We start from the raw sequence: 20,324 nt of genomic DNA, 5'->3' as shown, positions 1-20,324 counted from the left end.
CTGCCAATAAGGAAATGCTAACACAAGGATTAAATACGCTGCCACCATCTGCCTTTGACCATTGAAACTATATCAAGCAACGAGGCAAGAAACATTGCTTGACTAGGAGAGTACTTTCTATGACTCATTAATTGTGGGACGGTTGTCAGCCACTATATCCACAAGGCTAAGAGGATTCAACAATTGACACAAGCGGGAAATTTAACAAAAGTTTATTGAGACCAAAATTATGTCAATCACCACTTATAAATCCTACTCTTACACTGGCAAAGTTAAGAAATTTGGACATGGAACAAAACTTCAGAGATCACACACATTACCTTAAGACCTCTGTCTCTCCCTGGCTGAGATGTTCTTCACAGACCCGCTCTCGATCCCGGTGTACCGCACTCTGCCTTCCCTAAGTCCCTAAAGGACCTCTATATACAACCCCCACAGGGGGAGGGGGAGATCTGCTGTTGCTACCCACCAAGAGTGTACAAACACTCAAGAAATATTTCAAAAAGCTTGTTTGACATTCACCCTACACTCTTCAAGAGAGGAGTTATTAATTACATGTGACTGACCTCTGACCTGGCCAAAAGGGGGAGATCCAGGGATGTTTACACATAAGAATCTGGAGTCTAATTTCCTTGCATGAAATATTACATACTTGAAACTATGCTGACTAAGACAAACCCAGGAATTTTTAATCAATATACAAGATAAACCGGAGGTCATCTGGGCTAACCTCTTGGAGAAGGCTTCCCTGGGTGTGAACTCTAAGGGGGGGGGGGAGGTCCTGGGTGTTACAGCTCCCTTTCCTGGGTGTTACATAGTAAAGAAAACTTTATAGCTCATCTGTATGAAATTTACCCACTTGAAAAGAACAATACATTGATTTAAAATTTGAATTATTATTCAAATAATAAATTTTTGAGCGTGGATGATGTATATATATTTTTACAAATAGTTCTAAACGCTGGTTTTGGTCTGACTCATTTATGAATTCAGGTAAATAGACGCAAGTGAAATGGGTTTGATGTGTAAGATGAATTTATTGAGAAGCTTTCATGTTGAGTACTGTAATTAGCGATTATTTTGTTTTACATAATAGTATTCGATGGTTGGAAAGTTTTTCTCATATTTAGAGGATCATAAACTCATTTCTACATTTCTACACTTTAGTCGAGATTCCATTATTAACCTACCTCGAGGACCGTCAGCTGAACCACATTAGAAAAACATGTGATCTTCGTATGTTTATATGAAGTGGTCAAATGAGACTCTTTTTAATGTAAAATTAGTTTATTCTGATTCCCATAACATTATGTGAGCGGTTCACACACTACACTTTACTTCATCTAGAACCCTCATGCAAGACGAACTGCCAGAGCTACTTGTATCCAAGTCGTATTCGAGCTGTGACAAAGTCAGTTAGTCTACTGATTTTGTGACCACATACTAAAAGTGTTTTGTTTGACACATTTAATTGCGATTAAGAATGGATATGCTAGTGCCTGATTGCACTCGTCTACTTCAAACTCATTTAAGAGCGCTCGTCTAATGACACTTTTAAGGTTTCTGTTTGGCAGCCGAAGATTACGTTTAACATTGTAAGTAGGAGAGGGAATGGATATTTAAAGATAGATGGGATAATAATGTTCATTTCCATGAACAATCCGGGAGAGTGGGTAGAGAAGGGACGTTAAAAATAGCACAGGGGTGAAACGGAAGTAAAGATAGCTTTGAAAATAAAGAACAGTGCAGTGGGTGGAAGAAAGGGAAGGAGAAAAAGGGAAAACAAAGAGAGAGAGAGAGAGAGAGAGAGAGAGAGAGAGAGAGAGAGAGAGAGAGAGAGAGAGAGAGAGAGAGAGAGAGAGAGAGAGAGAGAGAGAGAGGTGAAAAGAAGGAAATTGAAATGGAAAGAACTAGTGAGGAAGAAGAAAGGACGAGTGTGTTAGTAGCGGAGAAGTTCAAGTTGGCGAGATTGTCACAAGTTGTGGCTTCTGGACAGACGTGTAAAAGTTTAACTCTTTCCCCTTAGTCCTTATCTCTATCCTCTCGCTTTCTCACCCTCTCCTTTCCCCATGTTCTCTTCCTCTTTCTGTTTTTCTCCATTACCTTTCTCATTTTTTTTTGCCATCTCTCTCGCTTTCTCTCGAAGAGTAATGACGTAAGGCGAGAATATTGTTAAGGAATGAGAAGATGGAGATCAAGATCAAGAGAATAAAGACTGAAGGAGGAGGAGGGGAAATGGTTTAAGCGAGAACAAGTAGGTAAAAATACGTGCGCAAGACTTTGAAAATTGAGAATAACAAATATAGGAGTTTCGAGTTACGTAACAAAGAAACAATATTTCAAGGTACAGAGAAGTAAATGGCAGTGGAGAATTAAAGGAAGAGATAGAAGTAATGTGGAGATAAATGACTTCAGACAATAGGGAGCAACGTGGATATTGAAGTAAGTGTTCAGGAAGAGATTTTATGAAATGTAGAATATATTGGTTAAGAAGATGAACACAGAAGGGTAAGGTTGACCTTGCAAATTCAAAGGAGATACTTATGTTCACACTTACAGAGTACATTTACTGTACTCTGATATTAGAACTACTGATAACAGATGTTTATGCAACAGTGACAAAGCAGAGAACAATAATGCTTTAATTTAGTGATAGATATATCTCCATCTATAAGATGAATGTTACAGATGTAGGTTAGAGGCCAGATGCTTGGAGTGCTAGCCTTCCCCAGCTTTGCAGGATGATCAACATTAGCGGATCGGGGTCATCCTCATTGCTCCCTTTAAAAGATGGCCAGCTTTCATGGCGACTTTACTAGAGCCAAGACTGCTATAGGTGGGTCTGGGTAGGTCCTTAAGCACCGAGTCGACCCTGTGCTTAAAGGATTCCACTTATTATGATTCTTCATTACGATTTTTCCTTAAACTGTGTCATATTCGTGAGATAACTCTTCGTTCTGTTTGGTACCAGTAACGCCAGTCTGATCCTTTAAGTTGTACAGGATTTTTTTATTTTGAATGGTGTCATGTGTTTCGTGTGTGCGTGCTTCTGATTGTACTCAAATATTTGTGCCTGCAGGATCGAGCATTACCTCTTGGACCCACCTTTCTAGCCGTCGGTTGTTAAAATCAATGACTCCTGTCCTATTTCCCCATGATATCTACATTTAAATTATGAATGTAGCTTGCTTCCACTACCTGCTCCTTTACCTCATTCCATTTTCCAAGAATGAGGAAGAGGTTCACAGAATGAGGTCCTGTTCCCTCCTTCCCCTCCTCCCTCCCCCATTTTACCCCTTCTTCCCCCTCCCTCCCCCATTTCTTGCCCCTCTCCCCTCGTCATCCCCTTGACCCTCATCTTAAATCTTTACCATCCTACCTTCACTATTTTACACACTATCTTCATAACCATCTTCTCAACTCACTATCAACATCACTGCAATAATTTTCCCTATTCACTATTTGCATCTGCATTTTAGGTACATATATAAATATATAATAACGTTCCCAGCAACACGAAATTTGTTCAGTAACACACAACCCTTCAATTACCACAGTATTAGAGCCACAACACAGCATTAGCCTTGCAGCTGCTTTTACTCGGGATTGCTTCTTACAGGCATGCCAATACTCTGGCTGCTTCATACATCACCCGTTGATAAGACTCACTCACAAGCTTCCTCTCTAACAACTTTCTCGCTCCGTAACGATACTTACGGTGCTCGCATATACACGGCACTCGTAATAGATAATACAAATACATTATATTTCTCTCTGTCAACACCGATGGCATCGGTGTTTAATATTATACAGATATAATATTAGTTTTAGGTATTGTATTTAAAGTTTTATAACTACTTTGGGTATTATATTATTTAAGCATGTTATATTGCAATAGGGAAATGTATTCTTTTCCATCTGTTCACACAGTATAATTTTGAGACACGATTTAATTTGATTTAATTGGCAATTCCTAATTATATGGTGAAAGTGAGCTGACATACAGAAACGTCATCAGGAACATTAAGAGGGATGAGTCAAGAATAAACCAGTTAAATTTTTATCTATAGTGTTAAAAGTAAATATGTCAAGAAAGAAAAGTGTTTGAAGTTATTTCATTAGAAGGACTCATAGTGCGAAATATGGCACCCAAGAACTGAAGCTTGGGTCTGCAAATTTTTCTAGTTAAAAACTATTAAAGTAAAAAAGCTACACAGGTGAGCGGACGCACGCACATAGCGCATAAATCACGGTCAAACACAGCATAACATGCCGCGAACACTGGCGGCAGACACACGCTGGTCATCCCCGCCCCGTCTTGTGGGCTGTTTAACACTGCACCAGGCACAGTCCATCCTCTAATTATTCAACTGTTTGTTTCATCCTGTGTTAACGTGTCTGTGATTACCGCTAGATATAACCATCCGCGATGGTTTCTTTAACTGGCATTACCATCTTCATCCTTTTCCTGCTCCTCTCCATCTTTCCCCTTTTTACTCCCCTCCAGCCATACTTCTTACCCCCCCCCCCCAATCTTCCTCTCTTTTGTACTAGTATAAAAAGCTATGATTTGTTCAGATCTGAAACCTACATCTATGGACAGCACAAAACGTCCACTAGACTGTGCGACACAGTGGTTGCAAGGATCAGGTTGGGTTACCGTTACCTGTGGCAGGTGGCTGCAGGTGACGGGTCTCCCAATCCTGAGCACTCCAGTTGCAAACTCTGTGAGCAGGAACTACGGCATGATCTCCCGCACTACATCACTGAATGCCCAGTTATTAGACCTTTCAGACCAGTTGGCATGAGGTACCTGGAGCTTTGCAATTACTTTATTCACTCTCGTATTCTTGAAGATATCCTCACAGTATACCCAAAATTTGCCAGTGCAGGCTATTAAACACATGGCTCTGTATGACTAACCATCCTGCGAGATGGGGACTTGTATTACCACTGCTACCTTATTCAATCTTGTGGTGTTGATATCCTCAAAATGCATCCGGAGTCTGCCAGTGCAGACCGCTTATCACATGCCTCTGTATGACTAACCATCCTGTGTGATGGGGATTTTTTAGCATCACCTAGTTAGTTTTTTTGACACACTGTACTCCACTTCATATAGTCTAGGGTAGCTGCACTAATGCAGATGTACCTAATATGTTAATAAAAAAAAAATCCTCTCTTTCCCTCTTCCTCTCTCCCCCTCTTCCTCTCTTTCCCTCTTCCTCCTTTGGCATTGAGTCTCCCTCCACTACACTCTGCTACTTCACACTTTTTCCTGATCCTTCTCCGTCATTCCATGTTGTAGCCCTTTTCCTTCATTCAAATTTCATTTATCTTGTACATATGGCAGTATCATTTTCCTACTTTCCTCCTTTCTCCAATCTTTCAACTTGACTTCTCCCGACTTTTCTCCTCCAGCTCCTCATTCCCCCTCTCCTTCCATATTATCCTTCTTTTAGCTCCAGCAGTCTCTCAATTTTCCCTCTTCCTGTCTCTACCTATTTTTTAACGGTTGTACTTTATTTACAACCGCAACTTAATTTTATTGCCTCCTATATTAATTGATCTGCAATGGGAGGGGAAAAATGACTCGTTTAAACTATAATCTACACATTTAAGGGATGGGAAAATTACACATGTACATTATTCCTGCCTAACGTATTGACACACTTATACATTCTGAAAATACTATGGAAGGTTTATAAAGCCATGAACGTATAGAGTTTAGTCTAAACACAGCATACAACCGAATGATCCTGGATTTGATTCTCAGGCACGATAACACGTTTGGGCTCGTTTTCTTAAACTTGATGGTTCTATTCATTTAGTAGAAATAGGTTCTCATTAGTAGGGTAATGTTGTTTGTTGCATCCAAGAGAAGGTCAGCCGTTGGCCAAGGACCTTGAGGGACTGCGTCATTGGGAAACCATATTGCAATGTTGTTATATTAGAATGAGACCCGGGAGCCCTCAATATAAAGGTAGTGTATGGTAGTAGGTAGCAGAAGTTGTAGTGTGTGGTGGTATTAGTAACAGTTGGTAATGGCATTAATATTAGTAAGTGGTGGCAGTATATTTTGTGTGTTGTGACAGTAGTAGCAGTAGGTGGCAGAAGTTGTAATTGGTGGTGGCAATAGTAGTAGTAGATGATGGCAGTACTAGTAGAAGGTGGTAGTTGTAGGTAGCTTCAGTAGTAGAAAGATATGGCTCTACCTTGACTAACATATACAAGCCTGTCGTATAATAAGGCGTAGAAAACCCCCATGTATTTTCTTGTCTCTGGCGTGAACCAGAAGAAATAGATGGTGGAGAGCCATGTGTCGTCCTCAAGGATCTGCAGTGGTATCAGTGACAGTAGGTTATGGTCATGGCGAACAACCTCAATATATAGACTACAAGGTGATAAGTCGAGTTTGCCCAACATACTACCTCTTCTCTCCTTTCCCTCTATCTTACTACAACCCCCTCTTACTGCATCTCTCTTCCACCCTCCCTATAGCTACTATTTCCCATTTCTCTCTTTTCCTCTTCATGCTGGCTGCAGTTGACACCTCGTCCATTTATCGCAGGCTAAAATTCCAATCTTATGGCAGAGGAAATGAAGACTACCGATTAGCGAACATCATTAGCATAACTAATCACGGGGAGACCTCTAATCCCTATCATAATTAATTTAATCAGGATAATAAACCAGGCGTGAATGGGTAGCGGTATGTGTGTGGATGAGCCATTCTTGCTGAGGAATACTGAAAAATTGAAACTTGAATTGACTTAGGGTTTTTAATACTTCTTTAATTGAAATGTGTGCGTGTGTGTACACTAACCTATTTGTGCCTACAGGATCGAGCGTTGGCTCTTGGATCGCGCTTTTCTAGCCGCCGGATGTTTAAAGCAATGACTCCTGTCCTTCTCTATCATACTTAGTATTAAAGCTATAAATAGGGTTTGCTTCCACAACGTGTTCCTTTAGTTCATTCCATTTTCCCACTATTCACACGGTAAAAGAAAACTTTCTAAGACTCATTAGAATTTCCAGCTTCCACCCATGTCCCCTTGTTCTGTTGGAATTCCGTGTGAACATTTAGACTATTTCCACTCTGTCAATACCCCCTAAGTATTTTGTATGCTGCTATTACATCTCCCTGCTTGCTCCTTTTTTCAAACGTCGTCATGTTCATTTCCTTCAGTCACTTTTCATATCCCATCTCTTGCAACTCGGGGACTAGCCTCGTTGCAAATTGTGTGAGTTGTGCTTGCGGGGGTTGAGCTCTGGCTCTTTGGGCTCACCTCTCAACTGTCAATCAACTTATATTTTTTATATTTGTTTATTTTCCTCCCCCCTCAGAAAGCAGTCGTAGCAGCTGTCTAACTACCAGGTACCTATGTACTGCTAGGTGAACAGGCGCGTCAGGATGAAAGAAACTCTGCCCACTTGTTTCCGACTCCGTCGGGGATCGATCCCCGGACCCAAGGACAACGAATCCCGAGTGCTGTCTACTCAGCCGTCAGGCCTCGTCACACACGGCACTTGCGACGAACTACTTGTGCTGGTTGCTGAGCTTGCAATTTAGGTACTTTCATATACCATTGCACTTGCTGCTAAGGATTTCTATGCTTCATTTTTGCTGCTGCTGCACTTGCGCCAGTTGCTGTTTTTTCCTGCATCTGCTTTGCTTGCTGCGCCTGCAGTACTTCCTGTTTTTTCACTGTTGTACGTGCACTTGACAGTAACTGCTTTCTCTTATTTCCTCTGCTGCTTCCCCTTGTTTCTCCCCACTTTTGGTAAACAAAGAAAAGTACGGAAAGAGGATTAGAAGAGGAAGACAAGGAGGGGGAGGAGGGCCAGGAAAGGGATTGAAAAGGGGTGATGTTGGTGAGGAAGAGAATGGGGTGTCGTATTCCAGCGAGAGGTCCTGCGGCCACTTGTAGGGCTTCCGTCACGCCCGGAGCAGGGGCGGGGGACGACACGCTTCCTGTTACCTGCCACCACAGGTACGCAAAACACTTTTTTTAATGGTGGAATCGTCACTATAACCTAGACAGATTAAAATGTTGAAAATTGCTGATTCTATTAAAAATAAGAAGTTTCATTTCAAATGATTGTTTTTCTATTTCCAAATGTTTTGAGGTTCATACTGATTTTGATCAGTTAAAGTTTCGATGACTGCAAATGTTACTCAAACGTTTAATCAGCTAATCATTCTCTCAAACCGTAAAGAATAATATAGATGTTGTAAATTTTATAGTTTAGTTACAAATTACTTATGGACTGGTAAATGCCATCCACAACATTGTGACTAGTCCAATATGTAAAATTCTCATGATCACAAAAAAAATTGAAATATTTAGTATTTGTAATTAATGACTCAATATATTCTATAGCAAGAAATTTACTGCGCCAGAAATAGTGTATCAATGACCTCTGATCATTTCCATTTAAACGTATAGACTATTTAACCCTTTTTTCTCCGTACCTGAAAAACGTCTTTCGATTTGATAAAAAAAAACTTTCTCAGATATATACAAATCCCCTAATAAGAAATTTCCTTACCGTACACAAGGGTATTGAAACCTATTTAGGGTTCGCTAATCCTAATATATCCGCTCTCAGGCACTCCGGTGAATGCTATTGGATTCTGCATCCATTTGCCCCGCAAGGCTTCGCTCTGCTCTTCTGTGTGTGGGGTCTCGTGGGGAAGCGCTCTCTACTAGCTAAATCTCCTTACTCCCCTTCTTCCTCCTCTTGTTCGCTTTAACCTGCTCATTCTCATCCGTTCCTCCCCTCTTTTGCTCTATCCTCACTTTGTCTTCTCTTTGTCGTACTCTACACTCTGGATCTTACGAAAAAAGGAAGGGGGCTGTGTCAATGATCTCTAACCATTTTCATGTAAATGTATGGACTATTTAACCCTTTGTTCTCTGAAAATCTGAAAAAGTCATATCATCTGATGACAAAAATTTCTCAGATATATACATATCCCTTAATCTGAAATATCCTTGCCATACGCAAGGATATTGAAACCTATTTAGGGCTCGCTAATCCTAAGTTATCCAGGAAGGGAGTCATTGCGCCAGACGACTATCTATTAGACAGGCGAGGCTCAGGAGATGAAACTTGACGTTGCACAAACTACAAGCATATACATTTTCATTATCATTCCATCTGTCGCACTTCTTTCCCTTTCCTCTTTCTCATTCCTTTTGCCTTCATCATTTCCCTTTTGTCGTTACCCCTTCCTTGTATCGCTACACTGTTTCCCTCCCTCACTATTTCGTCTCGTTTAGTTATTTCTCAGTTGCTTAAGATAACAATTACATTGGGCATGTAACGTTATTGCAATTATTGCTGTTGATTTGTCAGGCATTTTATTTATTAAAATATTGGTTCAAAATTGCTCTATCAAGCACTAAAATATCATACTTATTTGAGCAGGTATTTGTTTTCTCTCATTACTTAAAATGTTGGAAACTGGAAATATATACAAAGTATTGCCTTAATTTTCGGTCTCTTCAAACTTTTTTATCTTCCTCTTACATCTTCCCCACCACCCTCTCTCTCTCGGTCCCTTACATCTTCCCCACCACCCTCTCTCTCTCTCGGTCCCTTACATCTTCCCCACCACCCTCTCTCTCTCTCGGTCCCTTACATCTTCCCCACCACCCTCTCTCTCTCTCGGTCCCTTACATCTTCCCCACCACCCTCTCTCTCTCGGTCCCTTACATCTTCCCCACCACCCTCTCTCTCTCGGTCCCTTACATCTTCCCCACCACCCTCTCTCTCTCTCGGTCCCTTACATCTTCCCCACCACCCTCTCTCTCTCTCGGTCCCTTACATCTTCCCCACCACCCTCTCTCTCTCGGTCCCTTACATCTTCCCCACCACCCTCTCTCTCTCGGTCCCTTACATCTTCCCCACCACCCTCTCTCTCTCGGTCCCTTACATCTTCCCCACCACCCTCTCTCTCTCGGTCCCTTACATCTTCCCCACCACCCTCTCTCTCTCGGTCCCTTACATCTTCCCCACCACCCTCTCTCTCTCGGTCCCTTACATCTTCCCCACCACCCTCTCTCTCTCGGTCCCTTACATCTTCCCCACCACCCTCTCTCTCTCGGTCCCTTACATCTTCCCCACCACCCTCTCTCTCTCGGTCCCTATTCTTTCTCTCCCTCTGTCTCTGACGCTCATAAACGTATATTCTTCGTGAAATCAATTTCAGGTTCTCCATTAACAACAAATTTAATTAAGCCGTTCTATAAACAATTTGCTTCCTTTTTCTTTCCCAAATACTAGTTCATCATTTCCAAGTTCGACTTCATTAAAATAGAGGCGAACAACAAATCTATAATGTATATAGTCAAAAAATTGATTGCAACATTGGACAAACTGTTAATAAAATTTTTGTTCGGAAGTAAACGTTACAGGAAACGATGCCGTTTAAAATACATTGCCAATATACGTTTGAAAAAAAAACGAAAAAATAAAAATAAGAAATAAAAATTTTGCCGAAAAAGCGATCGCCAGAAGACAAAAAAGGAAATTTAATAAACACGATTGAAAAAATAAGGAATAAATAATACATTTACCTTGCGAGAAATTTGCATGTCGTTAGGTTGGCTTCTCGCAAGACGTCAGCTCCTGGCGGAGGAAGAAACGCCTTTATTAATAAGTGACTCACCCTCGTCTTCCCTGCTTAGAACATGTACGAGAGTTTTAATTAAGTCTTGTTGGTCCCACTTAATATGCGTACCTGTCGATAGTTTTAGTAAAGTGGCTGGATATGTCAGTAGTTTTATATAGCACTTTAAATATCTTTGTAATAATTATATAAATAATGATGATAACAGTAATAGTACTTATTAGACGAATTAATGTTAACGTAACTTTTATTTTTGATGCATTACAAACTTCTGCTTTGAATGCATGGTTACTCATATAGTCCAGACACTTATTGTTCATTTGATCTAGTCACTAGTATATGTGTCGATGAGCAATAATAAGCTTATTATGTGAGAATCTAATAATTATTTGTTTAATGAATATATCAGCATTTTTCAAATTTACATTATGAATTGTGTAACTGAATATTATTATTATTATTATTCCTGTATTCAAGATTGTCATGACCTCATAACAATCTCTGACCAACCAAAGCCTGGCCAACATCAATCAAAAGTCGAGGGGAGTTTATAAAAAGCCTGGTTAAAATGACGCCAGTTTACTGGGGTATACCTTCAAAATATGTATGTATGAACCTAACATCTGATATTCTGTATAAATAATGTGACTACGAGAGTAAGCTACCAAAAATTCGTTACTGGGTTTATGACCTCTACATACACTTACACCAATATTTACATGACGTATGTGAGGGTCATAACAAAGATAACCCTCAATCTTTCTAAGATTCAACTTACTAGCTAATTTCCAAAATACCAGAGTTTCTCTTTCACGTTCATCTCAACTTCCACCTCGCAATGTGTGCTCGTTCTTCACAAAAGCCAGCACCGTGGCCAGGAGTCGAGTCATTCCACACCTGATGAGACACATTCCCGCCCTCCTTGCCCCTTCTTGGCACAATTCAGTCAAAAGCTATCTCAGTGATCCAGTTCTTACTGCCACCTCTCATTTCCGCTGAGGGTGTCGTTCTGCAGTGTAGGCCCCCCTCTCTTTTTTTTTTTGAGATATATACAAGAGTTGTTACATTCTTGTACAGCCACTAGTATGTGTAGCGTTTCGGGCTACACATACCCTGGAATACGATCCCCTGCCGCGAAGAATCGTTTATTCATCCAAGTACACATTTTACTGTTGCGTTAAACAGAGGCTACAGTTAAGGAATTGCGCCCAGTAAATCCTCCCCGGCCAGGATACGAACCCATGACATAGCGCTCGCGGAACGCCAGGCGAGTGTCTTACCACTACACCACGGAGACTGTATGAGACTTTCTTCCCTCCGCCATTCTCTAGCTGTATGTACGTTTAGCGTTGTGATATGACTCGGTTCCGGTGGCTCGTTGGTGGCTGTTGGGTGCAGACGTGTTGTTCGTAGCGCTCGCCAGTTCCACCCTAGTGGCTGTGTGAGGAGGGTGTCTGTGACGGCTGTGGGGGTGTTGTCCCCCGGGTGGGCGTGGTACGCCTGTTGAGGAGACATGAGGTCTTACCGGCCTCCGTTGAAGAGGACCTCGTCGGCTGGTCTGGCTTTTACGGTGTCAGTGGACCACTTGTTGGTTGGTGTTGCCCTGGTGGATGTTCTCCATGTGCAGTTGTCGGAATTGGTGGGCATCCAGCTGCTGCAGGGGAACCGCGCCGTGGTAAAGTTTCGCCATCAGGCTGCATTTCAGGCGTTTCTGGGGCGGTGTGAGGGGCGTGTTTACCCTCTCCCTGATGCCGCCGGTTCTGTTAAGGTAGTGAACCTCAGCGTCGCCTTGACGTATGTGTCGGTGCGTGGTGCCCCCTTCGAGTTTAACGACAATCTCCTAACTGCTGTGTTTGGGCGGTTTGGTACTGTGCTAAGCATTCGTTGGGACAAGGTACTTGCAGGGCACTGTACTGGGATGCTTGACGGTTCCCGCACCCTGACCATGTCTCTGAAGAGTAGTGTTCCGTCCTCTGTGTCCGTGTTGGGTTACACGCTTAAAAGTGTTAAGTTTGGGTTAAAGTGGCAGTGTAAGGAGCAAATGGTCGACCCGAGGTCAGCACCACTGTGGTCAATACAGTTATCCTGGAGTGGATAAATGCTTTTGGAAGAGCCGTTGTAGTCTTAAAATTATTTTTTTTTATTGAGAAAGATCTCGGACATGGGGGAGTAGAGAGAGAATAAGTGAAGAGGGAGTGAAAGAGGGAAAAGGTATGGATGGTTACAGAGAAAGAGGGCAAGACAATTGAATATATAAATCAAAGCAGACAAAATTGAAGGTTAGTAGAAATGGGGAAGTAAAGAATGACAGTGTAAGAAGAGAAAAATATGTAAAATATAGGAAGGGGGGTAAAAATAGGTGTGATATCGTGATATAATGAGATTGTTTTAATTTTCTCAATAATAAACTAAAGGGATTTAAAAGTTTGAGAAAAAACGGGAAAATTACAGAGTAGAAACCATTTTTACTGATTTTCTGAAAACGGCGGAGTAAAAAAAGGCTTTTACTGATATTCGATTTTGGTAACGCTTTGCCAACTTCCATTTGACCACTGTGTGTTACCCACGGAAGCAAAGAGGTTCTGTTTTTAGTCCTCTACAACCTGTTGTCTGTCTTGATCCATTGTTAGAAGAGTCAAGGGCCAGCTAGCAGAGCTGACCGTCACATAAGCAATACTAAAGCTAATGTTCGTTGCTTGGTAGATTATCTATTTATATTATACTAACCCAAGATAAAATGAAAATTTTATTGGAAACAGATGAAGGGCTTAGTGCTGAAAGCAACCTCTCATTCAATCCCGACATATGTGCTATAGTTACTTTGAACTCACTGGACTCGCAATATCCACCACCACCACCCCAACCCTCTCCACTACCACCACCCGACCCCACCCCACCCCACCCCACTCCACTACCACCGCCACCACTACCATTGCCCTAACCACCGCTACCTCCACATTATGCATCACCGCCACATTAAGAACTATATTCATCTTAACCACAAACATCTTCACAACCACTACCACCAATATTAACATATTACCACACCAACATTACCGCTATCATCTTTGTCATCAAGGCCTATACCACCACAAGCACCAGAGACCAAACAGAAGGCATCCAACATCCCCCCAAAGTAACCGTTTTGACTGCCATCTTCATTAGCACCTCGACCTTAACCACTATATAGCGCCTCCTTCTCCACAACCACCACCATCACCCGCACCAGAGACCAGTCCGGGAGGCCACCAACATCCCCTCACTACGCAGCCAGTCAACGAGAGCTTCTCCACATGAATATGGAAATCCAGGGCGGCCCTCCCTCAACCCCGCCGCTCGCTGCAAGGATAATGACCCGGAAAGAGGAAGGGGAAAGGGGGCAAGCGTCTATCCTACTTCTCTCCTCTCCCCTCACCTACCCTTTAACATTTCCTTTTCTTCCTTTTTCCATCTCTCGTCACCTTCCATTTTCTATCTCCACAATTTTCGTTTCCATCTTCCCTTCATCTTCACTCTCCCACCTCCCTTCTTCCTTTCGCGTATCCCCTCTTTTTCATCCTGCCTCTTGCATTTTTCCTGCCTCCCCTTTCCTTCCTTCCCTTTCCTGCCTCCCCTTTCCTTCCTTTGACAGTCTTATTCCCATCTCGTCTTTCCTATTCCTCTTCCTCTCCGCTCTCCCCTCTCATCTCCGCTCTACTGTCCTCCCCTCCCGAGCCCCTGCCCTCTCCCTCACACCACCTGCAGGTCTTACGAGCTGTGCTGGATGTCTTTATGATGCTGATTCTACCGCTCCTCTGGTATTGTTATTGTTGCCAAGACTCCCGCTGCCAAGACTATTCCTGCTGCCAAGACTATTCCTGCTGCCAAGACTATTCCTGCTGCCAAGACTATTCCTGCTGCCAAGACTATTCCTGCTGCCAAGACTCTTCCTGCTGCCAAGACTATTCCTGCTGCCAAGACTATTCCTGCTGCCAAGACTATTCCTGCTGCCAAGACTATTCCTGCTGCCAAGACTATTCCTGCTGCCAAGACTATTCCTGCTGCCAAGACTCTTCCTGCTGCCAAGACTCTTCCTGCTGCCAAGACTATTCCTGCTGCCAAGACTATTCCTGCTGCCAAGACTATTCCTGCTGCCAAGACTCTTCCTGCTGCCAAGACTATTCCTGCTGCCAAGACTATTCCTGCTGCCAAGACTATTCCTGCTGCCAAGACTCTTCCTGCGGTCAAGACTATTCCTGCTGCCAAGACTATTCCTGCTGCCAAGACTATTACTGCTGCCAAGACTCTTCCTGTTGCCAAGACTCTTCCTGCTGCCAAGACTATTCCTGCTGCCAAGACTCTTCCTGCGGTCAAGACTATTCCGGCGGCCAAGACTACTGCTGTCAAGACTATTCCTGCTGCCAAGACTCTTCCTGCTGCCAAGACTATTCCTGCTGCCAAGACTCCTGCTGCCAAGACTATTCCTGCTGCCAAGACTGCAGCTACCAATACTACTGAATTTGGACAAGTTGGAAAAGTTATTCTATGTCGCTAATAAAACCTAATCTAATCATATTAGGCCTAATACACGTTCTCTAAGGCCTAATATAGTACATGTGTGCTATATTAGGCCTAAGAATATTTAAAGTTCTGTATAAATTTTGGCGTAGGTTTGGTTAGGGGTTTAGGTACTGTTGGCGATTTATTGTACACGTAATAGCCGAGCGAAGCATTTACAAAGATGCGATTCGAACAGAGGTAGTCAGCAAAGTAATATTCGAGAAATGATGGAACTTCATCGTTGTGAGTGTGCTGCCCCTTCATATAGTCTAGGGCAGCTGCACAAATGCAGATGTACCTGATATATTAATACAAAAAAATCTGCATGACCATACTGCGAGATAGGGACTTTTAGTATCACTGTTACATTATTCACTCCTGTGTTGCTGATGATAGCCTAATAATGCACCCAAAGTCTGCCAGTGCAGACTACTTGTCACATACCTCTGTATGACTAACCATCCTGTGTGATGGGGATTTTTAGCATCACGTAGCTACCTTTTTGACACACTGTACTCCCCTTCGTATAGTCTAGGGCAGCTGCACAAATGTACCTAAATGTGTTAATAAAAAAAACTCCCATCTACGGACGAGAAGCGGTGGATTGGAGTGGAGGGGTGGGAACCCAATCTCCACTCCTTGGAGTGGAGATTGGGTTTCATAGCTTCCTAGAGCAAGTGTTGACACGGCTCACGTTGCTAATTAGCCCCCATGTTTGAGTGTCTTGCTCCCACTGTTCATATGTCCTCATAATGAACGCATCTGTTCCTCTCTCTTCACACCATTTTCTTTTTTTTTCAGATAAAAAATAAATAAAAGCTTATGGTCCTGCGCGGGCCCTCAGCCTCTGGCTATCCTGGTAAGTTTTACTTATTTCTTGTTCTTCACACCTAACGCTTGCTCTCAGTACCTGTCACTCGTTCTTCACACCTGTTCCTTATTCTCCTCACCTGTTCCACGCTCTCTCACACCTGTTCCTTATTCTCCTCACCTGTTCCACGCTCTCTCACACCTGTTCCTTATTCTCCTCACCTGCCCTTCGCTCTCCTCACCTGCCCTTCGCTCTCCTCACCTGCCCCTCGCTTTCCACACCTGTTCCACGCTCTCCACACCTGTTCCACGCTCTCCACACCTGTTCCACGCTCTCCACACCTGTTCCTCGCTCTCCACACCTGTTCCTCGCTCTCCACACCTGTTCCTCGCTCTCCACACCTGTTCCTCGCTCTCCACACCTGTTCCACGGTCTCCACACCTGTTCCACGCTCTCCACACCTGTTCCACGCTCTCCACACCTGTTCCACGCTCTCCACACCTGTTCCACGCTCTCCACACCTGTTCCACGCTCTCCACACCTGTTCCACGCTCTCCACACCTGTTCCACGCTCTCCACACCTGTTCCACGCTCTCCACACCTGTTCCTCGCTCTCCACACCTGTTCCTCGCTCTCCACACCTGTTCCTCGCTCTCCACACCTGTTCCTCGCTCTCCACACCTGTTCCTCGCTCTCCACACCTGTTCCTCGCTCTCCACACCTGTTCCTCGCTCTCCACACCTGTTCCTCGCTCTCCACACCTGTTCCTCGCTCTCCACACCTGTTCCTCGCTCTCCACACCTGTTCCTCGCTCTCCACACCTGTTCCTCGCTCTCCACACCTGTTCCTCGCTCTCCACACCTGTTCCTCGCTCTCCACACCTGTTCCTCGCTCTCCACACCTGTTCCTCGCTCTCCACACCCGTTTCTCGCTCTCCACACCCGTTTCTCGCTCTCTACACCCGTTTCTCGCTCTCCACACTTGTTCCTCGCTCTCTACACCTGTTCCTCGCTCTCCACACCTATTCCTCGCTCTCCACACCTGTTCATCGCTCTCCACACCTGTTCCACGCTCTCCACACTTGTTCCTCGTTCTCCACATCTGTTCTTTGGTTGTTACATCTGAATTCTACATCTCTCAAACTCCTTAGAAAACATATCACTCCTATGTCTAGCTTTAAGTTGTCTCCCTCTCTTCTCAGTGGCAAGATTGCAATTGAACTGTTTAATTACATAATCTTTGTATTTCAGTGATAAATTGTACAGTTGATCAGTTATAACATATGGTTATAGCAGGGCCTTTCACTGACACGTGAAGAACGGAATAAACTGTGTCTTAAACTTTGATCCCACCATCCTCCAAATAGTCCTCCGAGTTTGGTGCTCTCTCTTGTTAATTATTTACACTTGGCCCTCTCAGTTTTCCTCCTAAACTTATTCCCATATTTCATGCCCCACTCCAAATAATCCACCACTTCTCTCTTTCCACCTTTCGTCACTCTTCTACTTCTTCTTCCTCCTTGGTCGCATTACCCTCTTTCAATTTAAAATTCATTTCTCAACATATTACCCAACCAACACTTGAGAATCCTTTTCCCCTCAACCCACCCCATTTCCCCCCCCTCCTCCTACAAACCCCAGTCTTCCCCCCTCCCCTACACACCTCATTCTCCCCCTTCCCTCCCCCCCCACACACGTTGAAACTCCTTCTCTTTTAGCCATCCCGCACCCCATATATCCTCCCTCAACCATCTCACCTGCGCCGGATTATCACCTGATTGTTGTCTGCGTATTTGGGAAGAGGCTGTAAATATGTCTTGGCATATCACTAGTGTGAGTATGCGAGAGAGAGATGCGCGCGGAAAAGGGTAGAGAGTGAGTGAGAGAAGGAGGGAGGGAGGAAGGGATGGGGGGGGGGGCATGATGATGGCGAGAGAGGGAGTGAGTGCATACAAGAGGTTCATACTGTCTCAGCATTAAATTTACATAACAATACTTGGGAAGATATACCGAATCGTTCGTATTATCAGAGGACACGGAGCTTAATGAAGTCCCTCGCCTCTCCCTCTCTCTCCCCTCTCATATATGGACCACGCAATCTAAAAGGCTTGTCTGCAACCTGCTTGACACACTACATATCTGTCAGTGCTATGCTCACTTTATGCTCTTTATATATGTAGACATATGCTAACATACGTACATGAGCCCGAAAGCATATAAACTAGAAATCAAGCAACAGGCAAGCAAGTAAACAAATAAACAAGAAAGCACATACACCACAGAAACATCTATACCAGTGGAATTCACGCCAAGGATAAGTGAGCCTGGACAGTAGAAAGTTAGCTTTAGAGTAATGTACTGGAACGTAGATGGGATTATAAATAAAGCAAGCAAACTTTAGGAAAGAGCACAAGAAAAACCCCCCAGATAGATGTCTTGACGAATGCAGAACTACAATGCAATAAGGAAAGAGAAGGATGGGGAGGAGTGGTGGTGCTGCTGATAAGAAAGGGCTGGAGTTTCCAAAAGATGGATATCCCTGGCTGCGAGAGATTCAGAGATTACTAAATAGGCACCAAGACAAAGGGAGGACCAAAGAGAGTAAAAGTAGTGATATATTTTGGAAAATAATCCACAACCTCAACTCAACAATTATCGTATGAAGTTTCCCAGTGGACCTTCTTCATGGGCGGCTCAGGACGTCCCCCTAACGAGTCTCAACTTGCGATATATTAACGCTGGGACTCGAATCTTATAACTTTAGTCATAAATTACCAAAATTATCTTAGTTAATGCCGTGGCAGTTATTACAATTTAAACATATTGGTCAACAATCACTGATTAAATAATATAAATTAAGTTCCCGCTTCCTGATCGCAAGGGCTGATGGGAGCGGAGACGCCATTACCAACAAGGATCAACTAGACGCCACAGCACTCTTGTGACTGCACTGTGTTTCTTAGTGTGTCTCTAATTTCAGGGACCGTTAACTAGATATTTACTCCAGGCTGGAGCTGCATACTCCAGGCTGGAGCTGCATACTCCAGGCTGGAGCTGCATACTCCAGGCTGGAGCTGCATACTCCAGGCTGGAGCTGCATACTCCAGGCTGGAGCTGCATACTCCAGGCTGGAGCTGCATACTGCAGGCTGGAGCTGCATACTCCAGGCTGGAGCTGCATACTCCAGGCTGGAGCTGCATACTCCAGGCTGGAGCTGCATACTCCAGGCTGGAGCTGCATACTCCAGGCTGGAGCTGCATACTCCAGGCTGGAGCTGCATACTCCAGGCTGGAGCTGCATACTCCAGGCTGGAGCTGCATACTCCAGGCTGGAGCTGCATACTCCAGGCTGGAGCTGCATACTCCAGGCTGGAGCTGCATACTCCAGGCTGGAGCTGCATACTCCAGGCTGGAGCTGCATACTCCAGGCTGGAGCTGCATACTCCAGGCTGGAGCTGCATACTCCAGGCTGGAGCTGCATACTCCAGGCTGGAGCTGCATACTCCAGGCTGGAGCTGCATACTCCAGGCTGGAGCTGCATACTCCAGGCTGGAGCTGCATACTCAAGGATTGGTCTGACATAAATGGTGTACAAGGATCTGAATGATTCCTTACACAAGTTTCTAAAGGCAGTTCTTATGTTGGCCAATCTAGCATATGCCGCTGATGACGTCATTTTGATGTTGGTTTCTGAGGACAGGCTCGGTGCGATATTAATCCCCAGATCTTTCTATTTGACTCCTGCAGGATTTTAACTCTCAGATGGTGCCTTGTGTTCGGCCTCCTGCTTCCTTCACATAATTACATTAATTTTTAATTTCCTGAGTTAAACTTTGATAGCCATTTTCTAGACCATTCCTCTAGTTTATCCAGGTCATCTTGTAGTCTCTGTCTATCTTCAGCTGTCTTGATTCTTCTCATAGTTTTTGCATCATCATCAAACATTGAGGAATGAGTCTATATCCCTCTGGAAGAGCGTTTACATATATCAGAAACAGGATGGGTCTAAGTACAGAACCCTGTGGGATTGTGAAGACCTGGAATCTCTTGTTGAGTTCTTCACACACCTCCTTGGAGGTGTTGTGAAGAGGTGTATGAGGGTGTGTGATTTATGAGGAAGTATGGAGGTGCATGACGGGATGTGGGGGTAGATGAATTGGTGTAAAGATGCACGAGGAAGTGTGATTGTGTATGAGGGAAATGTGGAAAAGCATGAAAGGGGTGCGGAGGTGCTTGAGGGGGCGTGACGGGGTATGAAAGGGGGTGTGACGGGGTATGGGAGGGGTGTGGAGGTGCATAAGGGGGTGTGACGGGGTATGGGAAGGGTGTGGAGGTGC

General features: G+C 43.9%; 1 protein-coding gene across 1 annotated transcript; it reads right to left on the bottom strand.

Moving 5' to 3' along the window:
* Positions 1-16,226: 16,226 nt before the first annotated feature.
* LOC123771600 (golgin subfamily A member 6-like protein 22) lies at positions 16,227-17,090 on the bottom strand. The gene has a single exon (XM_045764190.2). It carries the CDS (start codon positions 17,088-17,090, stop codon positions 16,227-16,229), a length of 864 nt encoding a protein of 287 aa, XP_045620146.2.
* Positions 17,091-20,324: the final 3,234 nt, after the last annotated feature.

This window comes from Procambarus clarkii, chromosome 76 (genome assembly GCF_040958095.1).
Source record: "Procambarus clarkii isolate CNS0578487 chromosome 76, FALCON_Pclarkii_2.0, whole genome shotgun sequence".
NCBI lineage: Eukaryota > Metazoa > Arthropoda > Malacostraca > Decapoda > Cambaridae > Procambarus > Procambarus clarkii.
This window is presented reverse-complemented; position numbering and strand designations above follow the sequence as displayed.